Raw genomic sequence first — 19,094 nt, 5'->3', positions numbered from 1 at the left:
ACAATATATCCCCATTGTTCAATTAAACATGAGACATAACTTAATAGAAAGTATCCAACTATGTTAGCCTACGAGTCAGTAGAAACTTGTGTTATGTACCTGTGTACAATCTGTAGAAGGCTAGAATCATCCCAAAACCAATCCTTAACCCGCCTACCTAGTCAACTAAGAGTCTAGGCCTACATCATCTAAATATTAGTTCAAAGACTGCTTCAAGACTGGCCCGAAATCAGTTCAGGTTTTGGCCCTGCCTAAACCTGGATTGGCTCGCTTTTTTGCGTGTCAGTGGGTCATCCAAATCCAATCTCAAAGTTTACATCTTTTTTTTGAACGGCCTTAAAGTTTACATCTATAGACGAAGTTCAAAACCCATTGTCATCTTACAGGTTCAAGTTCAAATATCAATAAGCTTGTTTTCTGCTAGATTATGTCTACTTACGTTGACAATTATATCATCCCAGTTTATCGCCTCTAAAATGTAAAATCACCATAAAATGATAGCAAAATAAATCTCAAATAATGATATACCATTCATTGGTCGTGCTACACTGGTGCTTAGATAAGTTCATAAAACATGAATACATTTGATAATTAGAATATATATCGTTTTCAGTACACAAAAATATCACATTGTGGGCTTTTTTTTTGAAAAACTACTGGCAATGTCTAACATTTATGTTGATCAATAATTAACTACCTGTGTAAAAAAATAAATCAATATTCTAATCAGGTGGTCAAAGAAGATATAGTTAGTATTAATTGAAACGTACAAACTATGTTCAATAATAGATGGTCTGTACACAACATATGTACCCGAATACGCTCATATCAGGCCTTGGTCCCAACTCCATTTACATCATGTGACGGAAACCAGTAACACGAATTATCCAATTATTCTTTGGCGACTGCCTTAAAGAAACGGTCACAATACCAGCCAACCATCATTTTCGGTACTTATCACAAATTTATTACACTTAACATTAAACCAAATATGTTTTTTTAGTCAGTAATTTGGCAACCATAAAACACCAACATTTTTACAAACCCGGAATCTATACACAAGGAACTATGCGAATGGGTATCTGAACTTGAGCTCTAATTCTCTAAGAACTTACAACCACTCGATCTATAAACCATGTGTAGATACATGTTTTGAATCTTTTTACAAATGATTTTTATGCAACAAGGGATCAGAAATGACCTGGGGCTCAAAGTCGGGTTTTACATATCGGGAAAGCATGTCGGCATATAACTCATACCTAGCCGTCATACGGAATCCCCACTTGTCTTTTAATTGCCTACACAGGTTGAGATCCATATCTGATATCAACAGCCCATCTCTGTTCCTTGAAAGTGAGGGTGTACACGAAGCATCTGGTGCTGAAACATGACTTGAACCATAGAAATGTCCAAAATCTGCATGTTCCGGCTTTCCATCGCCTGATGTGAATGGGTTCGGGAACACCTCGGTCCCAACCCGGTTGATGGACCCCACAAAGTAACTATTCGCTATTGCAGCATTTCGTGCCTAGAAAGAAGAAAAAAAGCATGTGCATAGGGTTCAAATGAAAGAAAATATTCACCGACCTCTAACAATCATTTCAGTTTCCAATGGCGGTAGCAATTTTGACCATTGACTTATGAATGCATCTAAAGACAGCAACCATATATTTTAGCTTATAAAACCTAATAAAGTTATATATAATTGAGTTCAATGATTAGCTTATTATCAATATAATATTTGTGCAATAGTACTTGACACACAAATGGTGTTCAGACAAAAAATTTGGACCAAAAAGCATTTTTGGACAAACCTTGACCCTTGCCAAGAAATTCTCTGTTTCAAATTGTCATGTATCAAAATTCCATGATCCGAAATGCCAAAAAAACATTTTTGGAAAGTTGTGGAAAGACAAATGGCAAAAGATTGCAGGTTTTGCCCCAATTACTCATTTTGTAAAAAGCATACAATAATTCAGTTTCAAATCAAAGGCAATTGCTCCAAGAGAAAGAAAAGAAAGAGAAGAATATGGCAGTACCTCGATAGGCCACATTGGCTCACTGAGTTCACCAACTGTGGCAGATGGATTAAAGACAATTTCTGCCCCATTTAACCCAAAGGCTAACCAATTTAAAGGGTGATGCCTTCCATAGCATATGTTGACACCGATCTTCCCATAGGCAGTCTCAAATACAGGGTGCCCGGTATTGCCCTCCATATAATATGTACTCTCATTGAAATCCCCAATTCGAGGTATATGATTCTGCCATCAATTTACAAGAATATTTCAGCATTACAAGATGATTAGCTACAATAGCTCCTCTTTCAAACCATCCAACTTGGCTTTGAATAGCAAAAACAAAATCATCTTTATTAAAGGCAAAACTCAAAGTTAAATTAAACGTGGCAATGTAGGCTGCTCAAATCATCTTTTAGCGACCATGGGTATTATTTTGTACAGGCAGCAATGTAGGCTGCTCGAATCATGTTCAAGCCACCATAGGTACTATTTTGTACAAACCGGGATGGGTTGGACCAAAACACTTTTTTCCAAACATATTAACTCTTATATATTTAAACAATTACATTAATTAACAAATTTTTTTCCAGCAACAATTCTTACATTAGTATTTATGCTATTGGAGAACACTTTCGGCAACTTTTAAACCCTTCACCCTAATTCCTTTCAAACATTTTTCTTTTATTTTTTCCATTTCACCTGCTAGAAAATACAACATAATCTGAAATGACCCAATCATTGAGTGAATGGGTCAAAATTGCCAACTAAACTTTGGAAGAATGATCCATTTTGGAAGAAAAAGGATAATTCAAGTTGTATTTATCATCTCACAATCACCCAAAATTTCTCATCTGTATTAGCAATGGCAATATGATTGCCAAAAACCAACACAACTGGGTTGGAGATCGGGCTCGGGTCTAGTATGTTCTTTGCATTTTACAAGCACAATGGTTTAGGGAAAAGACCAAGTGCAATGATTGGAAAATCTAATCACTGTATTGAAACTGAAACTGAAACTAGTTAAGGCATTACCTTCCTGTGCTTGCCTATGATGTTACCATTATTCCCAATAATGACTGCAGTATTCCAGATGGTCTCACCATGTTTCAAATCTCTCTCGAGTATTGGACTTACTATGACCATGTTATATTTCCTTGCAAAACCTTGAAGAAATTGTGTTGATTCTCCATCTGCAGGCTCTGCAAACTCACACCATCTTTTCTCACGAGTGCAAAATGCAAAGGGCATCATCCATGCCTCCTGTACATTAGTTAGACGTTGACGTTTTAATTTAATGGCAAGATTAGAGAAATCGAGTTATCAAAAGGAATCAAGTCATGTATCATGACTTACTTGTAGACATAATATATTGACCCCCGAAGCACCTGCTGCATCAATGATAGGTTTTAGTTTCTGAAAGATAGCTTTCTTCTGGTCCTGAAATGGTGCCGTTGTTGGTAGAGCAATGGAATTTTGAATGAGTCCAACTCGTACTAAACGAGGTTCTCGCAGTAATTCCTTATCAGCATTAAAGCTGAATGCCTGCAACATGAATAGAATACCGTGTCTGGATCACACATGAATAACAACATGATGAGATCTGTTTCAGGCAAAGTACCACTATATACAGTTCATTCTTCAGTCATTTTCAAATAACCATACTACTGTATTACTGTGAATTACTCTACCCTCAAGCTTCAAGTAAAATTCAAATAAATAAAAAGATCAACACACATATATAAACAATATAGTTATTACGTCTAATATCCTCTAAATCAGCTGTTATCGTTATCTAACTGTAGTTTATAAAATGTCACTTGTACAAGTTTGATCCAAACCAAATTCGACTTTTGGACATTCAACTTCATTTTTGCTCACTATGATGTTTCTTATAAAATATATATGGTATTCTTTGAAACAAAAGATTTATAACATTCTCTTCTTAATTTTACAGGTTAACCAATGAATGCTAATGCACATATTGCAAGTAGCTTGAATAGGACTTGCCACTAGGACATTGTTTTCCTTCTAATAACAAACTAAAAGATAAATGTGCTATGGGTCATTAAAGTTATGCGCACACCCATAATATATTTTTGACATTGCTACTGGATACATAATACAACTGTATACCTGGAGATCGAAATCATGTTCAGAGGACAACCCTTTGGCGGTTTCGACTACTGTCAACGGCTCAAGCGGTTTTCCACAATTCAGTCCAGTAAGCACGCGGCTGACTTCCTGCAAAAAAAATAATGAAATGCACATCATCACGAAACATAAGATTACGAAAAATAGATAACAGTAAATTATAAAATTATACGAAAAATAGAACTATGCATGAACAAACAGATAACATTAAAACAAGCTTATGGGGGTACATTAATGCTAGTTATGGTTGACTTTTTCCTTAATTCGGAATTATGGAAAAAGTCAACCTTGATTAACAAGTGATCACGTCAAACAAATCTTAGATTTATGAAAGGGAAAAGAAAAGAAATTATACATCAAATTTAACATCTGAAAAATAACAGAGTGAAATCCGAAAATGGTTATCGAATCAGTAAAAAAGAGAGTAAAAAGGAAGGAAGGAAGGAAAAAATGACCTTGAAAACAGAGGGAGAAAGTGAGGATTGAAGGAGACGGTGAAGAGATTCGAATCCACAAATCGATCCGTTATCTGATTTTCCGTTTTCTATTGCAATTTCTTCTTTTTTATCCATTTTATGCTGTTGAATTTTGCTTTTCTTTTCTTTTTCTTTTGCTGCAGAAGAAGAATATTCGTGTCAGCAAACTTATTTGCTTATCTTACGTGTCTATCTTTTATCTTCCTTTAAACATTTTTTTTTTTTCTTCTCAAAATACTCCTACTTAAACATAAAACTCTTATAAACCCTCATTTACCCATTGTCTTCAATCATTACACACTTTCATCGATCTTCTATCACCCTCCAGCCTCCGCCGCCGCCCTTCTTCTCCACCGCATCCCTCGATCTCTACCACGCCTCCCTTTTTATGTTGTCATCACCTTCTAGCCGCTGCAACATGTGGGCACTATGCTCGTCTTATCAAATTGAGTGACTTTTGTTATTTTTTTTAACAATTTCATTTTTATTTGACAATAAGAGTGATTGGGATTACGTTTTGAAGTAATTATTTGATTATTGGATTTGTAAAACGTAAATAATTTAAAAAAGTGTTTGTATGAAAAAATGTTTATCTGCTATGAAAATGTAGTTTTAGAGAAACATGTGCATACCTTGCTTTTCAAAATATAATTTATTTTAAAAACACAAAATATATGTTTTGTAATCGCAAAATTTACTGATTTTAGATCATCTTGGTCTACAATTTGCTCATCTAAGTATGGTTAATTGTCTTTATGGTTAATCGCAAAATCTTTTTCTTTTTTTTCGTTTGATAAGAGGTTTTTATGAAAATGGTTATACCTTTGGGCTGAGACATTGTTTATCTCTCACTTCCCATAATACAATTGAATCAATTGTGTTTATGTAAGTAAAATATAACAAGAGTACAAAACTAAACATTTAGATGCGAGGTATCATTATAAATTAGTGGTCTTAAAGCCACAACAAATTTGTTTTTACTCAGCTTTTGAAAATGGTAGCATATACTTTTTATATTCGGTTCACAAAGTACAATTGACAATAAGTAAGCAATATTCAATGTTTCTTATTATTTAGCAAGAATCATAATACAAAATATGGTACTATTTACATAAACCCATCAGACAAACAATATTAAAGGAGCTAAAACATAACAATTAAAAGTGATGTTAGAAGAACAAATACTAGAATAGACAAAATTAAAAAATTCATAAAAAATAAATTTAAAAAAAAAACCATAGTCCCTTTAATACCAACCTTGAGTACAATCATAGTGAAATACCAACTTCTATAAATATCTACTAAGAGTAATATTTATTTAAAAGACATTAAAATGTTTATTTTGATGAAAATAATTACAAGTTTACCATCATATCAAAAGATTAGTCTTGTACCGGCATGATGCGGCGGGACATAGGAAAAAAATGCTGGTTAATTAGCGGTACCCGCGCGATTAACGGATTACCGTACCTATGGTTATGTGTGTTTTAAACAGCAAAGACGACGGTTTTGGGGGGCGGTGGCTATGTATGTTTAGAGAGAGGCAGTTCTGAAGGGATGTATGTGTGTATTTTGTTCTGGGGGGAGACATGGGTGTGTTTTTTTGTATAATATGTGAGCAGCTTAAGGGAAAGGGATGAGAGACAAATTCGGCGTAAGGTTTTCTTAAGGGTATTTTCGATATTTCAGGATTAAAGTGTTTGGTGATAGTGTAAATTAAAAGGGTAGAAATTTAAAGGTAGAGTGTTTAATTTGGAGAGGGGTAATTTGTTTATATAGGGAATATAGATATTGCTTTTGCTTTTGGCCAAAACGACAGGCCTACCATCACAAATTGATATGTAATTATGTATAGAAATCTGAAATCAAGTTGCGACTTCGCGTTCTTATATTGCGGCTTTTGAAATCGAGTAACGTCACGATTTGATTTGATTATCGTTACAATTAGTAAAATCGCATAGTATAAATTATTTGGGATCCCTTGTCGATCGACATATCACATATATGCTATCTACTTCCATGTGAGTCGACAGGTATTAAATGGGTCCAATCCAATGCGTGATTAACCAAAAAGTTTTTAAAACATATCCAACAATAAATGCATAAAAAATCCGTCACTATCCAACAAACTCTCGTAAGCCACTGCGAACAAAAGCCTTTCTACATATAAAAGCACACACACTCTTAACACACACACACACATACTTAAATTCCGATAACCGTTAGCCGGAAATCTTCACCGGAAAATATGGCGAGAGACATTGAAGAAGCAGGAACATCACAACCACCGTTACTACCTACCAGCTCATCAACCACCTCATCCACTACCAACCTAAAAGTCCGGACCAAATCCGACCCGGTCCTCGCCACGTGTCACGTTTTCAGCTTCGTTACTGTCGTAGCTTCAATCCTTTGCATTGCCGCTAATGTTATCTCCGCCATAAGATCATTCACTAATGGATTAGATGTACGTTCGCCGTTGATTTTTTTTATTTTCATTTCTATACATATATATTTTCTATACATATATTATATATATGTATTGTAGATATACATACACATGTTTTAATGTTATTGTGTTAATTTGTGTAGCTATTTGACGGAATATTTCGATGCTACGCGGTGTTGATTGCGGTTATTGTGGTTGTTGCTGAGACTGAGTGGTCCTTCATCATCAAGTTCTGGAAGGTCGTATATAATCGATTTTCGTTACATTTACTTGTGCCGTGTGAATTTTTATTTGTGGAAGTTAGTGTATGAGTTATTGTAGGAATGTTTGGAGCTTGCAAAACAAATTATAGCTATCAATTGGTTACTTACTTTATTATACCGATATAATACTGTTTCACGATTGATACTTCATAGCACTTTGTAGTTTGTCGAATCGTAGAAAGAAATATTTTATTAAAAATGTTAGCCTAATAATTCTCCTAACACAGTTTGATTACAATCATTACATAACAAGTATTACGAGTAGTTCTCTCTCCTAGTGTCATCGTTTTGATTTTTACAAAGTGTCATGATCAAGTTGTTAGGAGGATTATTAGGCTAAGTTTTTTGGAGGACATATCATTTTAAACTTTCAGTTCATTGCTGTTGTATGTACCCATTGACCTCTTAATCAAGTAACGAGTTTTTTTTTTTCTGACGTTGCAGCCATCTCTGTCGCCAATTTACAAGTTATAGAGGGCATACGTATCATATGGCAAATTCTGAAAGTTTAATACATATAAATGAAAGTTTTGAAGTCAAATAAATGTTGTACAAAAACGTGAAAAGTTTGATACATTTAGAAACACTTAACCTTATAGATTTATGGTGGCGTATGAACTCCAAATGTATATTAGGATGGTTTGAATTCTAGACTGGATAGGATGTTCGTACATGACTTTTAGGGTAATATCTAGTAATTATTGGAACGGTGAATAGTTTTCCTCCTTGTGCCATTACAAGAATCTAATGCAAAGTTGTTCGATAGATTTACGAGAATTTATTTAAACTATGCACACTTTGTTTACTTTTCTCGATAATGTTAGTGCCTGAGATCGGAGTCTTGATTTTGACAATAATATTGGATCTGATTAAGTTATTGTTTGAGGCCTCTGTGATATCTGTCTACTTCGAGTAGGCTTTTTGAGGTCTTGTTCATGTTATTACTTAGGCTCTACGGAATTGAATAGAATTTATGTGCTTTTGTAATAGGTGTTAGGAAGTATGCACTAGAGGTAGTATTTACTTGAAATGTCAGTGCCACATTGCCTATCAGTGCCACTAGTCAATTAAACAATACGGATACTTCACTGAAAAAGCTATTAATATTGCTTTCTGTCTTTCTAATGTGACGAGGCGTTTGAATATCAATACATGAATAGCTAATGCTCTAATTTAGTTGCATACAGTATTTTACTATTTTATCAGTTTATGTTGGTAAAGTTCCATGCGTTGGTTCAGGTATTGGTCTAAGATCTAAGTTGATATTTTGCAAATGATATTTATGATGTACTGTCATGTTTTTGGAGTATTACCATGCTGAGTTTATCTTATTTGCTAATTCATTCTTCTATTGCTGTGCTTCAGGTACTTGAGTATTGGGCTGGCAGGGGCATGCTTCAAATCTTGTAAGTCATTTTTACATATAGACTACAGTTTACCTTTTATTGCATTTGATATGCTGTCAAAGTTCCACATTGGTTGCATCAAGTTATGTATTAAGCTGATAAAACAAAAAAAAATGCTGATCAGTTATCTACCCTATAATTTTAACAGAAGGAAGTTATTCATAGTATTATCGGTATGCTTTTTAATTCTGGCTACTTGATCTAGTTATTATATAATTATATACAAAGCTTGATCTCCTGGCTGCATATTTTTCATCTCATTACAAGCCATAACACTAACCTGGATCACTTGTGTTCTCGAATGGAAAGGAAGGAAGGATTGTTTTTATTTTCTTTTCCAATCATCCCATTTTTGGTATCATTATTTATGAAGCAAAAACCCTTGTCTTTGAATTTTCTTTCTTCTCTTTTCTTTTCTAAATAAAACTCAAAAGCATAGCATTCATAGAAAGGATATCTGCAGAATTTGTTGCCATAACTGAAAACTATGGATGGAAAATTTCTCATTCATTTGTCATTTCTGATTCATGTTGTATAGGTCATTGACCCATTTCAGTGGCTATATGTTACATGTAGCACATGTCCTTTTCAAAACAAATCTTACCAAACTGTAAAAATTAGCTCTCCCTGTGTGTGCTTATTTGTTTAGTGGTTGTCCTCTGCGAAGTATCTTCTTAGTGATATCATGCATTCTGTTATCAAGTATCCATGTATTTAAATTTTGTCTTCGTTTTTGAGTTTTGAGCATTATTTTAGACTTTTAGTTTTTATCTTTTAGCCTTCTTCATAAGGGCTCCTAAGACCAACTCGGTTTCATGTACAAAATTTATTAGGCCTTATACAATAGGCACCTCTTCCACACTGCCACTGTGCCACATCAACTTTTCTCTCTCTCCTCATCCACCCCTTCCACACTCACTAGTCACTACCAATAACACCTCTTCCTCAACTTTTATGTATTTTTTATTTCAACCCAATATTAAATAAAAACTTTTTATTAATAATAAAAATAAAATTTTAACTCAATATAATATAATTACATAACTTTTGAAAGCTTTAAAATCAAATTATGGACATATTAATACTTTAGGGACTAAACTGAAACTTATTTAGATATATAGGGACTAAAAGTGTTCACTTTGAAATTACCTCATCTTCTCCATCCTCCATTTTTATCCCACCTGCAAACACACACACACACACACACACACACAGATATATATATATATATACACTCTATATATGTACCAGCTGTATAGAAAAAACAGAAAAAAAAAGAAAGCAGAAAAACGCTCGCTCAGCCCCACTTTCACTCCTCTCCCTCTCGTCCACCCGCTTCGATCCATCGAAGTCCCACGATGACGAGGCCCGTCGACAACCCGCTAACAATAGTGTCGACGTCGATGGGGTCATCAACGACCCATCGACGTCCCTATTGTATAAGGCCTTAGTGCCTTTCTGTTAAGAACTTTAGATCTACTTACGACACAAGTAAACACCACCATATTTATATGTGGTGTATATTTAGCTTACTGAATAGGGGCTCCAAGTCAAAGAGGCTGCTGATTTGAGAGGTAAAAGAGTATGTTGCATATTGAATCTTGCTACATACAACAATATCTCATGGAATTTATGTGATTCTTTTTTATCAGTGTTGCTGTTATGACAAGAGCTTTTCCTAATATATATGGGGAACGGCACGATATTCTTATTCTCCAAGACATAGCAAGCTATTCACTTCTTGCTTGTGGCGTGATCTATGTTGTTTCGGTAAGTCAAATGAACAATATCACACAGGGTTCTGAGTACACTATTATGGAATGATTGGTTATTGCTACTTTAGTGGTCATAAGTATTAAATAAGATCTTAGATTTCATCTGGTGATTACTAAATTCTGTTTGGAAGAACACACAATAAGAATTGCTTGAAATACTAAAGAAATGAGCATTGTATGAGTTTGGTTTGGCAATTATGCTTTGATTGGACTTAAGTATGCAGTAATTTATAATGTCTCGGAGGGAAGCAGTCCTTTTATAAGAAGAGAACTAGAAAACCCCATAATCGTCCAGTTACCACATCAAAAGAAGAGAAAACTTGATTATATGTCGTTATGTCGTGAAATATGTGGTACTTGACTGTTGTAACTAGTTTCTTACAAATTCATGGTGCTTATTGGCTAATTGCCCAGTTTCTTGTTGAATAACACCGAGGCATCGATTCGTGGTCAGGTTTACAGATTGGAACTTATATCATGCCACATATTTAACAAATATATGTTTTTATTGTTTTTAAAGTCAGAATCTAATATTCACAAGCCAAGTTGGTATAAGTGGTTTCAATTTCATCTTAGATAATGTTTCAATTTTTGTGTTGACTGGAAGAGGTTATTCTATTTCTGTAAAAGCTGATACTATGCAATGTTTTGGCGTTCCTTTTTGTGTATATCCTATGATTCCTGTCCATTCTATGCCTGTAAATTATGAAAATTTATATGATTTCAAGTTACCACATCACACATGTTTGCTGGTTTATGTCTGAATTCTAAATCTGGGAATTGTAGGGAGTCCTGTGCCTTGGTTTCCTCAAGCGTGCTCGCCAAAGCAAAAAAGTTTCAGCACAGCAAGCAGTTAAAGATCTGGAGGTAAGCTGTTCAAGTTAAAATCCCAGCGAAGTTATTTAGTTGGTATAGTTAGTCTAGTCCTTTAATTCTCATTACTCTCACCGTTGTATTTCACTCACTATTGTGGCTACATGGGTGGGTTGGGTTACAGGTTCAGCTCAGAATGGGTAATTTTTAGTATGGATTGAAATGGGCCAAGTGAGGTTGACCCACAAATACTTTTCATCTGTTTATATGAGAAGTTATAAAATATTTGTGGTATAAATATGATGACCAGAGAAACTATATTGTTATAGGTTAGTCTGTTCGACCCACATGACCTGTTACATTTTAGCTTATTTGACCCTCTAGAGATACAAGATAACACAAGCCAGTTCATTTGTAAGTAAATGAGTAAAAACTAGCGATATGGGTGAGTTGGATAACAAGTCAACAGTGGCTTGACAGGACAGCCATAACACATTTAGATACTTATTGTATAAGAGTTATATTGTTTCAGTAAAAATGGAACATTATTACTTTTTTCGTTAAACATCATAGGAGGTTTTATGCATTATATAGTTGCACTTCTGGAGATTTTGACCTGATTCCTTTTTTGCTATTTTTTTAAATTACCAATTTGACCCATTAGAGAGAAAAAAATCCCAACTCGAATAGAGCCATTCGTAAGTAAATGGGACGAAATTACCACCTCTAGTTGATGTTGTCACCCGCTGTTATTCACTTTGATGATGGGGAAATGGTATTTCCTTAATATGTAACAAGCTTTTCTTGACATTTTAGGAACTTGAACGCCGCCGAGCAGAACTTGAAGCACTGCTGATTGTTGATACTCCATGATGCAAATGTCAATCTACAAGTGCCCTGCTGCCATGCTACAACTAAAACAAAGAAAAACGAGTGAAACTGTTTCCAATTCTCGACATTGCAAACCAAAAGCCTTCCTTTACCTATGGACTTTGTTGTTTCCTTGATGATAATTGATAGGACGATGCCGATTCTTTTGTAAGAAAAACTGGATTTGATATGTTGGTTTTAAACTTCTGATGATTACTGGATGTAAATTAGCTTTTTTAGATCTGTTGAGTTTCGCAAGTAATTCCATGTATTGTTGGATTATAGAGTTACATTGGTATTTTCCGGATAGAGTCCTTTCTTTTATGGCTTTGTATAAATGATCTCCTACACACGAGTTTACTAATTTTCCATTTTCATTAGTTCTTTCATTTCTGTTACCTTTGAAATTGTTCCCGCCGGCATGGCAAAATGATGGTACTTGTATGTTGTATTAGAAGAATTAAGTCTGACTTAAAAAGATTAGAGAATTTAAGAATATCTTTGAGATCCAACCTGAACTGGACAGCTTGGAAAGACAAATGGGAGATAAAAAAAGAGAATAAAATGAGTTTATTTAAAAATAAAAAATTTGCCAGCTATGCTATGTTGTTGTATATGTAAGTGATTTTAGATTAAAAATTGAGTTAATGAGTTTACATATAGATAGAAGTTGTTAATATTTTGTTTAAGTATAAACGAATAAACATAGACAACTTTTTATGTTTATTTAAGAACATTTATAAATCATTATAAAAAGTTTAGAACTTTTTATGTCCCACGTTTTAAAGATTAGAAAATCTAAAATCTTCCCGACACCTTAATACTTAACATTCAATAATCAACTTAATAACTATTTATAGTATAGAAAAAATTAAAGTAAGTACAGTAATTCTGTTAATTTTAAGCCATTTAATATAGGGAAAATGTTAGGTAAAACATGCAGTATCTATCTTAGGTAAAGCAGAGAGAAATTATGTAAAATTCAGGAGGAGGTTATGTAAAAAAAAAATTTTTGGGGGGGCTATGTATATTTATCAAATTCAAAGGCTTAATTTATAAATTTTTTTTTTAAGTTGCAGTACCTAAACTTAGGTAAAGTCTACAGTACAGTTCATTTTCCCTTTAATATATGATTTATAGAATCACCATTATATAGCAAACATATGAGTTCTTCAATTAACTTTCTCCTTCTCTCATTTATTATTTTCGCTAACAAACGTGGAATAAAAAACAAAGCTGTTATGAAGAAAACATTAATATACATTAAAAAAATAAAAAATGTTATAAAATACTTTTATCATGTTACATCATTCGAATATCCTGGCCGTTCAAATATGTGTTGTCTAACGATATTAATGTTAATCTATTCCTAAACTTTCTCCATACAACATCGAAGATGTCATTGAGACATAAAAAATATCTATTATTAAAAATCTACGTTCTATTTACATTGGAAACAAATATTTGATGGTTTGGTCATCCATTTTATAATTAAATTAATAAATTGAAGTTTTTATACGAGTATCGTTAGAAATTTGAACTACAGAAGTTTTGAAAAAATAAAAAAGTATCGTTAGAAAAATGAGTCAAAAATCAAAATTTCAATCTGTTTTCTAATCTTTCCTTAGACGTCAAAGGCGGGCAAAATTCAAAATTTTAATTAAAATAAAAGCAAAACTTAAAAATTACTAAAAAATTCCCAATTTCACATTTGTCTTTCTTCCTTCTTCCTATATATTACTTTCAATATTCCATCTTCCCACATCTTAATCATATTCCAATTATCCAAATTTCCAATCCAATTAAGGTACCATTTCTTCACACTTCACTTTTTTTATTATTTATTTTACTCATGCCTTTAATTTCTGTTTATTTGTATTTTTTTTTTTTTCATTTTGTAAATTAGTTGTATATTCATTGGGGGTTTGATAATATTGAAGTCAGATGCTTACAAGTTTCTATTGCTATATTAATTATTAATTATAATTATGATATATATATAGATATAGATAGATATGTATAGATATGTATAGCAAATCTGTTGTATTTTTGGTGGGTTTTAATAATCTTGAAGTGGGATGCTTACAGTTTATTAATATATATATATATATATATATATATGTATATATTTTGATATATGTATATATCTGTTGTATATATAATGGGTTTTTAATTTGCTGAAGTGGGGTGTTAACAAGTTTGTATCTTTACTTTTTTTTTTTGATTTTTTTTTTTTTTAGTATTGAGTTTTGTTCAGATTTTGATTGATAAATGACCACTTAATTGTTCTCAGAAAATGGATGCATTGCCTGAAGGTGTTGTTCAATACATTTTGGCAACAATAAGCAATGCCAAAGATGTTGCATCTTGTAACTGTGTCTCCAAGAAATGGAAAGATTCAATGCCTTACATTAGAAGCCTTTACTTTTCTCGAAGCATTTTCGACAACCTAAAAAATGGGCAAACTTCGGACAACATTGTGAGGCAGATTGTTTCGTCTGTTGAAAAGCTCGAAGAGCTTATCGTGTACTGTCCCTTTACCAGTGCAGGACTGGGGTCGTGGTTGTTGTTTGTTGGATCTTCATTGAAGAATCTAGAGCTTCGTATGGATAATCTTGTTGATCAAGATTCGGGTAGTGGTAATCCAACAAAAATTGAGTGTGTTCAGGTTGCGAGGAATTTGGAGTCGTTGAGACTTTGGGGTGTACTAATGGTTCAAGCGCCGAAATGGGATATGTTTAGTAAGCTGAAAACACTTGAAATTGTTGGTGCAAAAATGGATGATGTGGCTTTGGGTGAGGCACTTAAAGCAACACCTAATCTGACTCGTCTTGTACTTCTTGGTTTAGAGGGTTTGAGGATTGTTTGGATTGAGCTTCAACATCTTGAGCATTGCAATCTTGATTTTTCTAGTTCGGGTGGTTGTTCACTTACTCTCACAGCTCCCAAGATTGAATACCTTGAGGTTCAAGGTTGTAGTTGGATTCGCGTTCAAAAGACTAATTGTTTAAAGAATCTCTCTATTGCCAACAATGCTGGTAAGTTTAAGATTGTACTTAAAACTTTAAAAGCTATTGTACTTACAGACATTAATTTGATTCATAGGCCTAATCTATTGTATTATTTAGATTGATTAGCAGGTCTCATTTTCGTACTTTTGATATCATTGTGTTCTTGTTTGCAGGGAGAGTTTACATGGTGGACTTTGGTAAGCTTGTGGCACTTGAATCGTTATCTGTTAGAGGTGTACAGTGGTGTTGGGATGCGATAAGCAAAATGCTTCAACTTGCAGGTGAAGTGAAGCATCTATACATGAAAGTCGAATTCACTGGAGATTTTGAAGCTCTTCTGCCCTTTCCGGAGATTGATTTGGTTGATTTTTTCAAGAGTCACCCTAAGCTCAAAACATTTGAGATCCATGGTGCAATGTTTGCTGCACTATGCCAGAAGAACAGTCTAAAGAATGTAAGCTTTAAAAGCAATACAAATACAATTACTTGATAAAACAACAATCTTGATTTATGACCCATCTTTTGTTTGGCTTTTAGGTGGATTCCGATTTCATGATTCCTTGCCTTGAAGAGGTAGTGATTACTGTAAGATCTCCATTGAATGCTGAACAAAAGATGAACACACTCGAGTCTTTGGTAAAGTTTGGAACAAAATTGAAGAAAATGAAGATCAGGATTCTTCGGATGAAAAGTTCTCACAGTTGTGCTGACGATTTTTTTGAGGAGATATGCAGGTTTAGATACATGAATCAGAAGTTGGTCTCAATAGAATAAAACCTGTCTTCTACTCTTTAGCTTACTATATTCATCCCACAATCTGATCTTATAATTCATTTTTGGAGCAAAACTTTGATTACTTTTTTGATGATTTTGATGTCAACAACATTCATATGTGATCATGTTTCTCTCTTTATGGTCTCAACTTTCATGCCTTGAACTGTTCAAGTGACTAAATTTGGTTGTTACATAATGAATATTGAGGTTTGTTTTTGAAGAAGTTGTACACTGTTAGTTCAGGATTATATTGTTTTTGTTGTTCCTATCAATAACAAACTTGGGTCAAGTGTTATTTTGCATTCTCAATTTGGATTAGTTAGACAGTAGATCAACTTCACTTGTAACACGTAGTTGAGCTTTAAGGACGACACCAAAACAGTTAGATGCATGCCATGAGTTGATGATATATGCAGTTTATGATATGAACTAAGAAGATTCATATGGATTAAATCTTGATGATTCTGTCTTGAGAAGGCAGTGATCACTATTTGATAGCCATAGAATTCTGAACAAAAGTATGAGAGCATCAGCAACGCATAACTGCATATAGCACAACTTGACATGATGGCCACATTCATATCTTAGACACTATAGTTCATAACTTCATAATGCATACAGACTTTAATAGGAGGCTCACAATGTATTACATGCGGCATGTTCATGCTCTCAAAGGACATCTCTAATAGTCTAATGTATTCATCATTTTAACACACCAAATTTGGTGTAAAAGAAGTGAATCTTTTTGTACCAATTCTAGTTTTCACTCTAATGTTTACGCTTTATATTTTCCCTTATATTGTTCCTACTAAAATTCTTTATGTAAATTAATATTTAGTTTTTGTTTTTAAGATTTTAGTTTATAGAAACTGATATGATTGGAATAAGATTTTTTTATTTTTTTTTTGTATAAAATAAGAAAAAATGAAACTTTTAATAATTGGTGGTGGTTAAAACATTGACGTTGGACTAAAAAATAAAACTAAATTTGGTGTTTTAGTTGTAGATGTATTTTTCTCAAAAATATCAAGTTTGATGTTTCCATGGGATACAAATTATACAATGTCATGTACTCATGTCGTACTAACTGCAAAAGGTTACTTATTATGCAACTCTTGAGGGGGCGTTTGGTTCACATAATGTTTTTGAAGAAATTGAAATCTATTAAAGAAATTGAAATTTAAAGGAATTGGAATCTAAAACTTTTAATATTTGTCTTGTGTTTGATTCAAAAAATTTAATGGAATTCAGTTAAAGAAATTCAAATATAAATTTGTAAAATGACAAAACTAACCTTTGCTAGATTATCATAATATATATATGTCTAATAATAATTGTTAATATAATAATAATAATAAACAAATTGTTAATATAATAATAATAAAAAAAAACAAAGTACTCGTAATAGATAAGAGATGTGATAATATGTATATCGTACACACCCAAGACCCACCACACATTCACATAAACAAAAATATTTTCACAGGAACCCCCATCTTGAATTACTATTGTCTTCATTCAACTTTCTTTATCTTTCACCCATATTCATTTTCATTCTCAATAATAATAATAATAATAATAATAATAATAATAATGATAATATATACAAATATATTTCTTTTCTAGCTTTTTTAATCCAGAGCCGGCAGCAACAGGAAATATATGGTGGCAAATGGTGATGACTGTTAAAATCCGGCAGCCAACAACAGTGGAACATCAATGGTGGTGGATGGTGATGGTGATTTAAAGGCAACAAAAGACATCAATGGTACACCCAATGGAAAGATTTTCTTGTTTTGGTATTTAATTATAAGAGGGTATTTTGATAAAGAGATATGAATTCCATGGAATGTTAAACATTCCATCAACTTAGTGATGAAATTATAAATTCTCTATATCAAGGAATTCAATGGAAAGTTTTGAATTCCAATTCCATCATTTTACCAACCAAACGCCCTCATGAATGGAATTCAACATTCCAATTCCAAGGAATTTCCTAAGGATTCCATGAACCAAACACCCCTTAAGTAATATTTATCTCATACAACTTCTTTACAACAACTACTACTACCAGTTATGGACAGGGGTGCAATCGAGTAATCAACAAGTAATATCGACAAGTTGCATCGGCAAAGTTTGCCAAGTTGGCTCTATTCTAACCCCTCCATCGACTTTTTTTTTTGGCAATTGGCATCGGTTCCTTCCATGGGCTCCTTTGGAGGATTGTAGTGTAGGGTTAGTAGCTTGCATAGTGAATGTTGGAAGCATATATATTGTTTTTTGTCTTTTGTGAAATTAATTTTTGACACAATTTGGCTCAATCGGTTCACTACACCTTTTATATTAGCAAACGTTAGAACTTTTTGGCACTTAGATTGAGAGACCACATAACATGTTTTTATTAATACTTTTTTTTTTGCCAAAATTTGTCAATTTGCTAAAAATCGACACCACATCTTTGACCTTTTAGGTATTTAACTGATTAAAGAAGTTGAGTCATGTCAAATATCAAAACTTTTGAGCTTGGCTCGAAACCTTGTTTGTGTGCCCGATTAGTTATTGAAATTTTTGCTTCTCATTTTATGTTTTTGAACACCTCATTGATCATCTAAGCTTCATTAGCACATTTATCGGCTCAATATTTACCTAGGTCATGTTTGAGATCATAAAGCTTTTTAGGTTTATAAATTGGAACAATAATTATTTTATACCTCATTTAATAAAAAAATTATAATGAAGTCATTCATATATAACAATTTCATTTAATAAAAACACCTAAAAATACATTGCTGAATAAAGAAACATCAATATACAATAACAAACTTCCAATACTAGTTGTTTAGTTGACTAGTTCGAACTTGTAGCTTCTTTTATCTTGATAGTTTGGTAACGAGAGAAAAGATTATTTAAAAACTCACAAATAAAAAAGAACATATAAATAATTATGGGCCATATATTTCCCCCACTTTTCTCTCTCTTCGATTGAATAAAAAAATTTATTCAAATGATTTAAAATGTTTTATTTCACAATTCGTAAATCGTTAGATGAAAAAAAATATGAATAGTCTTAAAATTTCGTGCTCTT

The 19,094-nt window shown here is 33.0% G+C and overlaps 3 protein-coding genes across 3 annotated transcripts; 2 read left to right on the top strand and 1 right to left on the bottom strand.

The window, feature by feature from the left end:
• Positions 1-954: 954 nt before the first annotated feature.
• LOC122595609 (beta-ureidopropionase) lies at positions 955-4,816 on the bottom strand. The gene is made up of 6 exons (XM_043768009.1): positions 4,628-4,816; positions 4,155-4,262; positions 3,375-3,563; positions 3,054-3,281; positions 2,040-2,264; positions 955-1,528 (listed from the first exon to the last, which is right to left on the bottom strand). The coding sequence occupies exons 1-6, from the start codon at positions 4,742-4,744 to the stop codon at positions 1,163-1,165; spliced, it is 1,233 nt and encodes a 410-aa protein (XP_043623944.1). The 5' UTR covers positions 4,745-4,816; the 3' UTR covers positions 955-1,162.
• A 1,943-nt stretch (positions 4,817-6,759) lies between these two features.
• On the top strand, positions 6,760-12,548 carry LOC122598464. The gene is made up of 6 exons (XM_043771058.1): positions 6,760-7,115; positions 7,241-7,336; positions 8,726-8,766; positions 10,419-10,536; positions 11,328-11,408; positions 12,171-12,548. Exons 1-6 carry the CDS (start codon positions 6,897-6,899, stop codon positions 12,225-12,227), a joined length of 612 nt encoding a protein of 203 aa, XP_043626993.1. The 5' UTR covers positions 6,760-6,896; the 3' UTR covers positions 12,228-12,548.
• A 1,447-nt stretch (positions 12,549-13,995) lies between these two features.
• LOC122598533 (F-box protein At1g10780-like) lies at positions 13,996-16,110 on the top strand. The gene is made up of 4 exons (XM_043771125.1): positions 13,996-14,031; positions 14,518-15,262; positions 15,409-15,689; positions 15,773-16,110. The coding sequence occupies exons 2-4, from the start codon at positions 14,521-14,523 to the stop codon at positions 16,007-16,009; spliced, it is 1,260 nt and encodes a 419-aa protein (XP_043627060.1). The 5' UTR covers positions 13,996-14,031; positions 14,518-14,520; the 3' UTR covers positions 16,010-16,110.
• The last annotated feature ends 2,984 nt before the right edge of the window (positions 16,111-19,094 follow it).

The sequence above is a fragment of the Erigeron canadensis genome, chromosome 4 (assembly GCF_010389155.1).
Source record: "Erigeron canadensis isolate Cc75 chromosome 4, C_canadensis_v1, whole genome shotgun sequence".
Taxonomy (NCBI): Eukaryota; Viridiplantae; Streptophyta; class Magnoliopsida; order Asterales; family Asteraceae; genus Erigeron; species Erigeron canadensis.
This window is presented reverse-complemented; position numbering and strand designations above follow the sequence as displayed.

Coding starts and splice junctions, on each gene's coding strand:
- LOC122595609 (XM_043768009.1), bottom strand. CDS start 4,744: ATGGATAAAAAAGAAGAAATTGCAATAGAAAACGGAAAATCAGATAAC. Junction 3,282..3,374: donor TCAATATATTATGTCTACAA/GTAAGTCATGAT, acceptor ACTAATGTACAG/GAGGCATGGATGATGCCCTT. Junction 1,529..2,039: donor AGCCAATGTGGCCTATCGAG/GTACTGCCATAT, acceptor TCTTCTTTCTAG/GCACGAAATGCTGCAATAGC.
- LOC122598464 (XM_043771058.1), top strand. CDS start 6,897: ATGGCGAGAGACATTGAAGAAGCAGGAACATCACAACCACCGTTACTA. Junction 7,116..7,240: donor CATTCACTAATGGATTAGAT/GTACGTTCGCCG, acceptor TAATTTGTGTAG/CTATTTGACGGAATATTTCG. Junction 11,409..12,170: donor AAGCAGTTAAAGATCTGGAG/GTAAGCTGTTCA, acceptor TTGACATTTTAG/GAACTTGAACGCCGCCGAGC.
- LOC122598533 (XM_043771125.1), top strand. CDS start 14,521: ATGGATGCATTGCCTGAAGGTGTTGTTCAATACATTTTGGCAACAATA. Junction 15,263..15,408: donor CTCTATTGCCAACAATGCTG/GTAAGTTTAAGA, acceptor TCTTGTTTGCAG/GGAGAGTTTACATGGTGGAC. Junction 15,690..15,772: donor AGAAGAACAGTCTAAAGAAT/GTAAGCTTTAAA, acceptor TTTGGCTTTTAG/GTGGATTCCGATTTCATGAT.